The 12421-nt window shown below is 30.1% G+C and overlaps 1 protein-coding gene across 1 annotated transcript in view; it reads right to left on the bottom strand.

Annotated features, from left to right (window-relative positions):
• Positions 1 to 12421, bottom strand: part of LOC145284968 (uncharacterized) — a 421732-nt gene that overhangs the window by 257130 nt on the left and 152181 nt on the right. Inside the window, exon 9 of the mRNA XM_080134072.1 lies at positions 2214 to 2351. Coding sequence (XP_079990198.1) covers positions 2214 to 2351 — 138 coding nt within the window. The remainder of the gene's footprint in view (positions 1 to 2213; positions 2352 to 12421) is intronic.

Raw genomic sequence — 12421 nt, 5'->3', positions numbered from 1 at the left:
GAAACGTCGATAGGAGTTTTTTAACGAATTGAATAAACAAAGGTTTTCTTTTATTATAATACGAAACACATAGCATACGATGGTTTCAATTGCAAAAACTGACGATTGTATGTGTTGTAAACACGAAAATGATCTGCTTCAGGTAAAATGTGTATTAAGTTTATTATTTTTCTATTAGTTTTTTAACCCCAAAAAGACAGAGTGTCACTAAGTCATAAGGAGATATTTGCATGTAGGAAGTTAGACAGCGAGATATTTGTTCACATTAGACTTGAACTTCTACATATCAGTACAGTCTGTGAAGCAGGATACTAGGAGGGGATTTCAAAGTCTAGCAGTTCGATGAAAGAATCTATTTGAGCAGAAGGCTTTATGATATCTAGGAATACCTACAGTCTATTAGGTGGGATTTTAATTCTTAGTTAGAAGTTTTAAATTGTGGCAACGATTCTGAAAAAGTAACTATTTATTTTCCTCTCCACGGATGCAAAATTGCACACTATGTGGATATTAAGAAAACCTTCAAATACCGATAGCTTATCCAAATAAAAACCGAGTTGTTTAAAAAAAATGCGAGTGAGCAGACAACTCCAAATTAAAAAAAAGGCAAAAGTTGCATTGCGCTTCAAAACATCCATTGCAAAAACAACAAAATTTTTCTCTTGTGACAAAAGATAATGAAGAAATTTAAGTTATTAGCTATCGTAAAGTCGCAGGAAACGGTCCTCGCGTTCTGAAGGAATTTTTGTATAAAATGCATAAAAAATCGCCATCCTCGTCAGCTGCTTACAAAACAGCAAAAACTTTTCTTTAAAAAAAAAGCATTTGGTTCATATAATGCTAGAATAACAAAAAAAAATGTTACAAATACCAAAAAGCACACTTTTTCTTTGAAACACAATTTTAAAAAAAATGTATAAATCTTCCTAAAGGTATCTGTTCTTTGTACCTTAAAAGTAAAATTATAAATTGTTGATTAATTAAAAGAAACAAAAGATTAATATAAACAAAAAAGATAATTTACAATAAGAAAAATAAATATAACAGTAAATAATGTTGAATCGTTATTGTTTATTTCCTTTTTGTTTTTTCTAATTTTTGTATTGACTTCCATTTGCTTGTTATAATGCAGTAGTACCAGGAATTCAATAAGCAAATTTTCTTCGTTTAATATAATACGATATGCAGCATAGTGTAAACTGGTTTCAACTGATAATCATGCTGGTTGCAAATATTGTAAAATAAGAAATTATCTGCATTAAGTAAAATATATATTAAGTTTATAGTTTTAATTATTTGTAGTTTTTTTTTTTTAATTATTGTTAAGGTTCAGATAGAGTGACTATTTACTTGTATCCCATGAGGCATAAATTAGACACGATATGGATTTTAATGAGAGGAAAACAATGTTTTTTCTTTCGAAAAAGGTTTTTGATTGAAACAAAAAATGCTTTTGTTTAGAAAGATTTATTCTTCACTAATCAAGGATGAAACAGATGAATAGTAGAATCAGAACAGATAATACACTTTGCTCTCATCCAATTGTCGCTTGTAAATATGAAACTATTTGAAGAAAATCACATCATAAAAAACACGCTACATCTAAATATAAACAAATTTTGTTTTTAATATCCGAGGATTTGACAATGTTGTTGTAATTAAATTAGATACAGTCGGTCAATTGCTCAATTGATTTGTCAATCATTAGGTTAATTTGAAATATTATTTGATCCGTTTTTCAAGCTCAATTTGAAACTTAAAACTTTTGCTGCATTCACGCCAACCTATCAGATGCACGCTACGTCTCTTGTACTTGAATATGGGTAAAGAATGAACCATCATATTTCTATGAAAAACGGTAAAAATTTAAAAACATATTGTCGTTCTACAATTAGCATTGGACAATGTTGTTAATTACACTGAAAAGTATAAATATTGACGTCTTTTTGTTTTACTTACCACAGTCAAGAGTTAATGATAAGTGTTGGCAGCTGTAAAATGGGGAACGGTATATGATAATGATATAAATCAATGCTGTGAACCCCGTTTATATTGCTTATGGGCGATCTGTGTCATAATTTGTTGAAATTGGATTCACAGACGATCAAGTTATAATCTGCAGGGAATCCCTTGCATATTAAATGTCCATGCAAATTATATTTGACGCTTAGGTTCATGGAAAAAGAAAGTAAAATCTAGTGTTTAATACGAACCGATTTGTACTTCATCCGGGCTGACCTGGAAACTTTTACTAATAGTTTGTACAAATTTAAGAATCTTGTGGAAATTTTTCTTGCCGATACTTCCAGAAGAATCCAAAACGAAAACGATATCTGCTTTTGCTGGACATTCTGAAACAGAGAAAAAGAAACGGTTAGATTTGCATTAAATTAAAATTTAAATTGTATTCAATGTTTTATAATTAACCTTCACAAGAAAAAATCTCGCATAGTTATGTGTACAATATTGAACTCAAAATCGATTTTGACAAAGTGTTCTATATTGAGTTTATGTGGTTACATTCAAAGATATTGTCAGATAAAAGATTCGTCAGAATAATCATTGTAAAATGTCTATATGTGTGATTAGAGAAACGGAATAGACGTAATGGGTGAATGTACAGGTTTTTCATAGAACACGTTGAAAGGGAGCGAGAGCTAAATAGTAATGTAGTCTGACGTGACTGTTACGCTTGAACCGTATTCGTTACAGTTCCAAGATCTCTCAGGCCCCCAAACCCTTCGGCACCATCGAAAAGGAACAAATCAAGAAAAAGAAATAAATACGATTCGGTTTTTCTTTTTTTTAACACAAGTCGTTCATTACCGTTTTTCTTTCTCCCCGTCTTGACGCCAGCTTAAAGAGTCTCTCTCTGCCACTGCTGGGCCACATGGTGCCGCGTTTTTCCCTGGTGGCGCGTTTTTCTTTATGCTCCTATACACGCCATTTCTCGTCTTGGACTTTAAACGACCATCTTTTTCAATCATACTTTTTCTTCACTCGATCACGTGGTGTCCTTTTTCCTTTTTCTTTTTCTTCTCGCGTACATTTAGTTATTTGTATATATGTTTTTCTTAGCTACTCCAGCTAGCACCCTCAAAAGCCACCTATCTTACAGATGTTGCCGATATTTCCTCACGTACCCATACGCACTATGTTACAGTGGGAGCATAAATTAGCTCACTCCTCACTATCGTTTTTCCCGGCTGTTAATAGGCGACGGTTAATTTCGAATTAATGAATTCAAGTTAATTAATATAAAATTATTTAGCCCTCTACATCTCTCCACAGCTTATCCAAGTTCCATTTAGTCAAACGAGATTATAATCTAGCACAACCACGGATCTAATAGTCACTAATTAGCATAATAGACAAGTGTCATTTGGCAAGAAGACAATGAAATCATCTGCGCAATAATCGTATGATGCAACACAACCAGCATATGATTTCTATGCGGTTTGCTTTGATCCTTTAAAATTTTATGTAAGGCTGCAACGTCACTTCGTCAACAATATTTTTGCAATATCAAGAGAAATATATTAATGTTGAGACGCTGGAAAACTCGTGTATGTTAGGATAATGTTACAATGTCAACATATTTACTTCGGGTTGCAATATCAATTTTGCGGCCTCACGGAAATATCTTGACATTGGTGATATTTTATATATTCATAAAATAGAAATGTACATCAGTGGAAACCAATGGAAATGTTCGCGAATATATTTAGGTTGCTTATAAAACGTGGGAATTGTTTCCAGAAAATATCGAAGTTTGAATCTCTTAATAAAGCGCCATGGATTACATGGGCCGAGAAATCGTAATTAATACAAATTAGAGTTCATTTTAATAAGAATAAAGGTTTAATTGATTTCTTACTCGAAAGAAAGTTCAATGAGGAAGTTTGGAATATTTCATTGAATAGGTTTGGTTTTGATTGTCAGCGTATGTGTGTGTGTGTTGCGCTTGTAGTCTTGAAGACAAACGGAGATGTTTTGAGAACGCTAGTCCATGGATTTCGGTTTAACTAGTTAATTAAAGAGATCGAAGTGACTCCCAGAAATACCATTTAAAATAAATAAAAAACATTTTCTGATTGTTCCAATATATAATTTGTTTTCATTTCGGATAATATATGCGCAAACAATATGCGCACAAACGAGTTTACGTATTTTCTTTTTAACGCCGAGGTGTAAACACTGGCCGCTTCCTAGCTTGGTAATATATGTGTACATTTATAAAGCTATACATTTTGTAAAGCATCATTAGAAAAATACTGGTTTTAAGTTCATCTTTATAAATATAGTAAATTAATACTCTCGCATACACATACAGACGTGTGTGATTGTACTTTTATTAATAAGTAGCGGGTTGTCATAAAATCCATATTATCGGAAGATAAAACACGGGGAACTGTGTAGCTTGATATATAAATTCCCATAACTTATAAAACAATTCCATTCTAGTATTGAGCACTTTCGAAGTAAAAACTAAAACTAATATATACAATGTATATATTTTTTACATTTAATATGGAAATACGGAATATTTATTTATAAAATATATAATGAACTCATACTTCTATCACAAAAAATATAAAAAATAGAAATGTATGCCGTTTATATTTTATTTGATTGCCTACAAATATAAAGCTTAAGAATGAAGTGTTATGTATCAGCCTCCCGGAAGACGCTGGGACTGTCATTGCAATGTCATTTAAAGTTAAATGTTTGTTTATAGAAGTTATTATTATAAAAGAATGGTTTTATGAAAAGGAGAATTTACTCTCGAAATTTTCAACTACATTTTACAATCATACCATCCCGCTTATATTATACGATAACTCCGCTTACAGTGATTGATATGTGCAAGCGTTGCTGAAATATTTAAAGATATACAAAGATTTGTAATTGAAAAGCTGCCTTCACTCGTCTATTATTGTCACGTTATATCAGCATGCCAGTATTGTACATTGCTAATAGCTTTCTCAAAAACATGTTCCTACCTTCCTCTCACTCTCGTTCTCTTCCTATATGTGTACATATCTATATGTCTATAAAAGTAAGAATGTATGTGTGTGTGAAAACACTGCTCAAACTATATACTCAAACAATTATTGATATACAGACTTGAAATTTAGGATATAGATTATTCAGATATGTGGAAAACTTTTTAATCGAATTTCATACATATAAAGTCAAAATTGAAAAATTGCTACGTGGGAATCATCGATTTTTTTATCTGTTTGTTAACAGTTTCAGGAATGCGCATGCGTGAATAGTTCACATTCCAGATTACTTGTAAAAAATACGTAGTTTGAAAACACGTTTTAAAGTCGTTTCACACTGGCCTAATGGTTTATCGTACTTGATTCACTGTATTTAGGTTTTGGTTTCGATCTCAGCTCGAGTATTTTTCTTGTTACACTTATAAGAATTGAACTGTCTAGAAAAAAACATAATTAAAATATAATATGTATGCGTATTTTACGACCCGGCAATACCGGGCGGCCTGCTAGTATATATATATATATATATATATGTGTGTGTGTGTGTGTGTGTGTGTGTGTGTTTGTGAATAAAAATAATGTATTTTTATCATACCGGGCGGCCTGCTAGTATGTATATATATATATATATATATATATATATGTGTGTGTGTGTGTGTGTGTGTGTGTTTGTGAATAAAAATAATGTATTTTTATCATACCGGGCGGCCTGCTAGTATGTATATATATATATATATATATATATATATATATATATATATATATATATATATATATGTGTGTGTGTGTGTGTGTGTGTGTGTGTGTGTGTGTGTGTGTGTGTGTGTGTGTGTGCGTGTGTGTGTGTATGTGTGTGTGTGTTTGTGAATAAAAATAATGTATTTTTTTCATTCCGTTGATTATACAACATTTAATGAAAGATAAAAACAAATACAAAATACGTTTTATTTATGTTGTAATTTTGTTCTCAATATTAGATTTTGGTCGTTTTCCCTTTAACCACTTAAAGGTAAACCGCATTGCAAAATTGTCTTGTTTATGCCCTGGAACTTTCGATTTCTTTTATTTTATTTTGGAATACGCCTATTTTCTGTGTGATTATTGATGATGACCCAAGATTGGGGCTATAGAAAGAAAACACAGAACACGGATTAGGTGTAAGAAAGATATATTTACCAAAAGGTTTACAAGAATAGGATAAACGCTAAGCGGTGGTTTCCAATATGGGTAGCCATACGCGTCGCTCACTTCTAGTATTTCTGCTGATTCTGCGGTATGGCTCTACTGGCTCATGAGACTATTATCTCACATCGTAATGTTGTGCTGGAAGAGTCCGCAGTACAGGTAAGTATCGGTTTCATAACAACATCATTTCCCAAAGTTTTTTTTTTAAGCAAAAAATAAAACTGTTAATATTTATCCCTTTTTAGATCTACGTCGAGTGGTTGCATAATTGTTTTTACTTTCCGAGCGTCGCACCTCAGGCGAGGCTTAAGGCGTGTTGAAATCGATTCATCGAATATTACGTCGATTGGTTCATCGCAGGCATTTTGTGGCGATTCCTCCGATTCATTAAAACGGCATTTCTTGAGCTAGTTCATATGGCATTTGTGGATGTTTTTTCGGTTGATGGACGCTATAGACCAGTTCGCCTATTCTTTGTTTGATAGTATCTACATCCCAGAATGTAATGCTATTTTAGTAGGTATTTAAAAGGTACTTTATCACCAAGACAAAAATATTGCTTATGGGGTGAGATGGTTTTTTTGAACTTCGCTTGACGTGAAATGGATTTATTGACGACGAACTTATCTTTTCTTGCGAACATTATTTTTGCATGCGAGCTTTCTAGGCTGGAATTTTATGGAGTTATTGAAAATATCAACAGTCATATATTTTATTTAATTCCTATCGACTATGTTGTCTAATTGGACTTGCCTAATATTACGTTTGGGTTTCTTAATTTCGTCTAATGCCATTTAACACACTAATAACGTCATCCGTGTGTTTTTGTTAACCTATTATAATCCAACGAAGACCTAATGAGGGTTGATCGGTATTATAGTTCGGGTTCCTGAGTACACGGAATCACAGAACATGCAAAGTTTAACAGCCCAAATAGCTTACATATTAAAAAAGTTTAGTCATGATCGGAAGTGGTTTGGCCCCTTCTAGTTCTTTCCTTCTTCGCACGAATAGATCACGAAATTAAGAAATCTGTATTCTCAAATTATAAGCAGTTATACACGACCACGTTGTAATTTTGATTAGATCCGCGAGCCACGCCCCTAAAAGATACTGGGTTTCTGCAATTTAAAGCATGCTAACTCCGAACACAACACACAAAAATAATTTTAAAAAAATAACGATCAAAGTCTCTGGTTGTTTTTTATACAACAATTATATTTTCATGTACTACGTAATTACAAAGTTAAAAAAAATGTACAAAATACAATATTGTGTTTATCACTCCACATGTTTTCCCATTTCTAATCTAAACACTTTTAACTTCGATTTTGTCTTTTAAACACATATTTGTATAATGCCGGATTTTTCCTCTCTTCTAACACGAAGCATTTAGTTTAAGAAATCTATGGCCTAAAGAGGTTTTCCCGTATTCCCCTTTCTGTCATCCTTACTGGCTTGATAAAGTTCCCGTGCAACATTACTCTTTAGATTTTATTATTATTATTATTATTATTATTATATATATATATATATATACATACATATATATATGTATATATATATGTATATATATAGATATATACATACATGCATACATATATATATGTATGTGTATATATATATATATATATATATATATATATATATATATATAAGAACGGGAGAGCGAGAGCTCGTGGAATTGCATTCATTTGTAAAAAAATGTAGTTAATTTGCATATTCTTTTAAACAGTTATTTATTAATTCCTTATTAATAATCCGTTTCTCTTCATGGGATGATAATCTTTAGTTAACTATTGGGTGTAATTATATTTATACCGATATTCTACATGATTTATGCTCGAGTAATATTTGCGTAAAATTTATCACAAATCTTTTTCTATGTATATTTATATATATTTGCTTAAAAAATGTTGCCTACCAAACTCCTCTGTACGTTTTTGCTCGACAGACATAAAGCTAAATATATAGGGTAGTCGAACCAATGCAACACTTTATATTAAGGTTTTAGCTGGGAAAAATCGGTGCACAAGTGTGAAAATTAAAAAATAGAATTTGTCAGATAAAGGTCGAGCGATGGCATGACGAATATGTATGCGTAACGTAATAGCTATGGGTTCATGTTTTAATTTTTAACCTTACAGCAAACATTTTTTCATAGCTTAGGCATTAACGTCAAAGCAATTTTTAATTACTACTATATTGAGTCAAATATATATATATATATATATATTTATATATATATATAGTAAGTTATAAAATATAGATGGCGATTAAGCTACATAGAATATTCCGCGTTTCATCCACGCTAGGATTCCTCGGACTAATGCATAAGCATGAGAAATCCTAGCGTTGATAAAACGCGGAATTCATCCCATGAAGAGAAACGGATTAATTAATAGGGAATTAATAAATAACTGTTTAAAAGAATATGCAAATTACCTAGATTTATTTTACAAATAAATGCAATTCCACGAACTCTCGCGCTCCCGTTCTTATATATATATATATATATATATATATATATATATATATATATATATATATATATATATATATATATATATATATATAAGCCTGAGGAATCCTAGCGTGGATGAAACGCGGAATATTCTGTGTAGCTTAATCGCCATATATATATTATAACTTACTACCTAGCTTTACATACGTATTGAGCACTGTTGAAGTAAATACGCATAAATTTATACTTTCGTATATTAATTTATGTGACTAAACGAAGTAGTTATATATATACATATATATGTTGAATATGAAAACTAGTGGCTACACATATGCAAATATGTTTCAGTGACCCCCCTGCTAGGCAAAATCACATCATCAGGCCAAGAATATCTCCGAAAGTATCAGTCAAAAAACATTAAAGCCAATCTATAGGATTATATCATTGCCAAGGGTAAAAGGGGTAACCAGATGAAATAAATGATCACATTATACAAATTGATGTGGGATCTCCCAATATAATTTTAAAGTTATGCTTTTTAGTTAGCATTAAAAATATCCGGCTCTACTTTTAGTAATTATTAAAGGAATACGGATTTTAGAAAAATAAGTCATTATACACGTGCAAAAACTATTATTAACATTTTTTACGTTGAAATTATGTATTAACGTTTTTAACATTTAAGTTGAGATAAAATCATACATATATAAATATAAACGCAACTATATATATATATATATATATATATATATATATATATATATATATATATATATATATATATATAAAAGTCTAGTTAAATACGACATATTTTCTTTTTTTCTGAGCTATCATTGTAAAGTTACCATTAGCCGGGCAATCTTTTCGTTTCAACAGGCAAGTTGTACGAAACAAAACTCAGTGATTTAATCGACCATATTCTTTTCTATTCTGTACATTATATACAAGTACTATTCGATATTTACATTCATCGGTTGAGATTATTAATCCCTTTCTTTATTCAATTCGACTAGTTGTGTTTAAAATAGATAATACACGTTTAAAGCATGACTTTAAATTTAAAACAGGTGATTAAACGTTTTAAATGAATAAAATTACTATGAGATGATTGATTAACGATTGAAATAAGTAGTAAATAAAATAAAATATTTATGAGATGGTTAATTTACGATTGAAACGATTTAAAAAATTTAGAGATTAAAAGTGACTATACTCATTTTACTCAATTTAGAATATGTATGCGCTTTTTTTCTTAAGATACTAATGATGGCCTTCAACGCTTAACTCATATTTAGTGATTAATCAGGAATTACATAGTTTAGAAAGTTACGTTTTGTATAAGCACAATGCATTATTTTATTTATATTACCCGACTACGAAAATATAAATCGTTTAACTCATTAGACTAATTACATTTAAAACAAGTGACTAACGTTTAAAATCAATAAAATAAAGATGATTGATTAATGATTGAAGTAATAGTTAAATATTTCGATGAGATGTTAAAAATTATATATATATCAACATAAAAAAGAATAAAATAAGGCAACTCGAAGTAAAAATGCATAATTTACATTTAAACCAATCTGACTAAGAGTATATATCTATTTCTATCTCATTACATTACCCATGTTTAAACTAAAAGATTCATGTATAAAATGAATAAATTTAAGATGCTATAAAATAATTAAAGATTAAACTAGGTATTGAATAACTTTCAATCTAATGTACTCTTTTACTTAATATAGAAATATATGAGTTTCTCTCATTTACATCAACAAATTACTTTTACTTTAGTGGTATTTTAGACATGACATATTTTCGAAAAGTATGCACTACAGTTAGAATAACATTATTATATTTATATTATCCGCTTTTTTTTACTTCTTTAGTATTTTATAATTTCTTTAGTGTATGAATTTGAAAATGTTTACAAGAGATAGCTGTTTCTTGTTTGATATTTAAAAGTTTGTCACGATCTTTAAATTAAGTTATCTCCAACTTTTCATGGAGGCATAGAAAATACGATGCCTGTAATGAAAAGCATACATTAGCTCTTTTAATGATTTTCCATTCCAATCTAGGTGTTTTATTCTCCTTAATCAATTTCCAATAGTATATTGATAATTAAGTATCTTTCTCATATTTTTTATTCATCATAGAACTTTTATGTCTATAGAATCTCTCCTTAAATTTCAATTGCGTGCAACCTATATAAAACTTTTCTTCATTTGGTTGGTTGGTTGGTTGTTTTTGTTTTACGGCATACCAACCCTTTTCAGGTTATTTAATGCCGAATCCGGTGATTTTGAAGAAAATTTTTTAATAGAATATATTTGTTTTTTGCAAGTCAGTTTCTATTTAACCAATAGTTGGGACCCTAACAGGTACTACCACTCCGGGTCAGAGTGGACCTGGGAGCAATGGCAATTAAAGGGGGGCTCCACACTCCCCAAAGCCCGCAAGCTTGGGCCTCACCATCGGATATAGTTTGAGGTCATATCCAGGACCTTTCTTTATTTGGGTTTCCCTCTGGAAATATTTTTGCTTGGTATATTACTGAAGGTGTTAAGCATTTATTATTTAAGGGACAAGTATTAGGTATTTGACAGTTACAGTTTTTATTAATTTAGAATTATACACATTAACTTTAGAATCCTTTACACTAGTTGTTTCGCTGTTATTTTTTAGTATCTTATAATGTTTTTTATAAGCCTTTCCAAATTATCGCAACAGCTATAGCTTAATTTTAAGGTATTTCTATTAAAAATACCATGAAGTATAGTTCCTGGTGGGAAGTGCTTTTCTACAAGTTGTAAAAAACTTTTTACCAAGTTTCGTTTTTAGTGAACCATTAAATGGAGGTGAGAACCAAATCACTTTACTATTTCTATTTTTTGATCTATTATTATTATTATTATTATTATTATTATTATTATTATTATTATTATAACAATGATAATAATAATGATAATGATAATCGTAATGATGATGATAATGATGATGATAATAATAATAATAATAATAATAATAATAATAATAATAATAATGATAATAATAATAATAATAATAATAATAATGATAATAATAATAATAATAATAATAATAATAATAATAATAATAATATGTAATGTTCACGTTTTTATATCCGCTATTTTTTAGTGCTAAGTTATATATATTTTTATAATTATTAAATGCGGCTTCATTTGACGAGTTATTATTAATTCTGCTTTCTACCGAAACTGGAATGTGTTTTATAATGGCAGGCGGGTGGTTAGATTGGGGATTAATGTAGATGGGACTGGTATTTTCTTTCATATATGGTTTTAAAATATTATTTTGTAAATCGAAACTTACATCTAGAAAGTTGACGTGTTTTAAATTACTGTTTATCTAAATTTTGAGACCAAAAATCTTCATTTTTTATGTATCATTTTTCTAATTTGATCACATTTTACATTAGTAGCATTTTTTACAAAAATTAGTCGATTGTCTTTGTATAATCCTTTGTTCCCTACTTCAATATAATTATTTTTTTAAGGTATATGTAGAGACCTACAAGATCCGTTAGTTCAGCTGAGTCTAGCGAGCCCATTGAGACGCCGAAATAATTGTTTCTCGCATTTTTTGTCCATTGTTCAGCATTATAAACTAAAACCGTAGTTCGGCACTTAGTTATAATTTCAATCTCCTCATCAGAGATATTTGTATGGTTCTTTGCAAATTCCATGGCCTTTACGAATAGATCTTTCTTGATTGATTGATA

Source organism: Euprymna scolopes, chromosome 9, assembly GCF_053919585.1.
Source record: "Euprymna scolopes isolate OS-2025 chromosome 9, ASM5391958v1, whole genome shotgun sequence".
NCBI classification, from domain to species: Eukaryota; Metazoa; Mollusca; class Cephalopoda; order Sepiida; family Sepiolidae; genus Euprymna; species Euprymna scolopes.
This window is presented reverse-complemented; position numbering and strand designations above follow the sequence as displayed.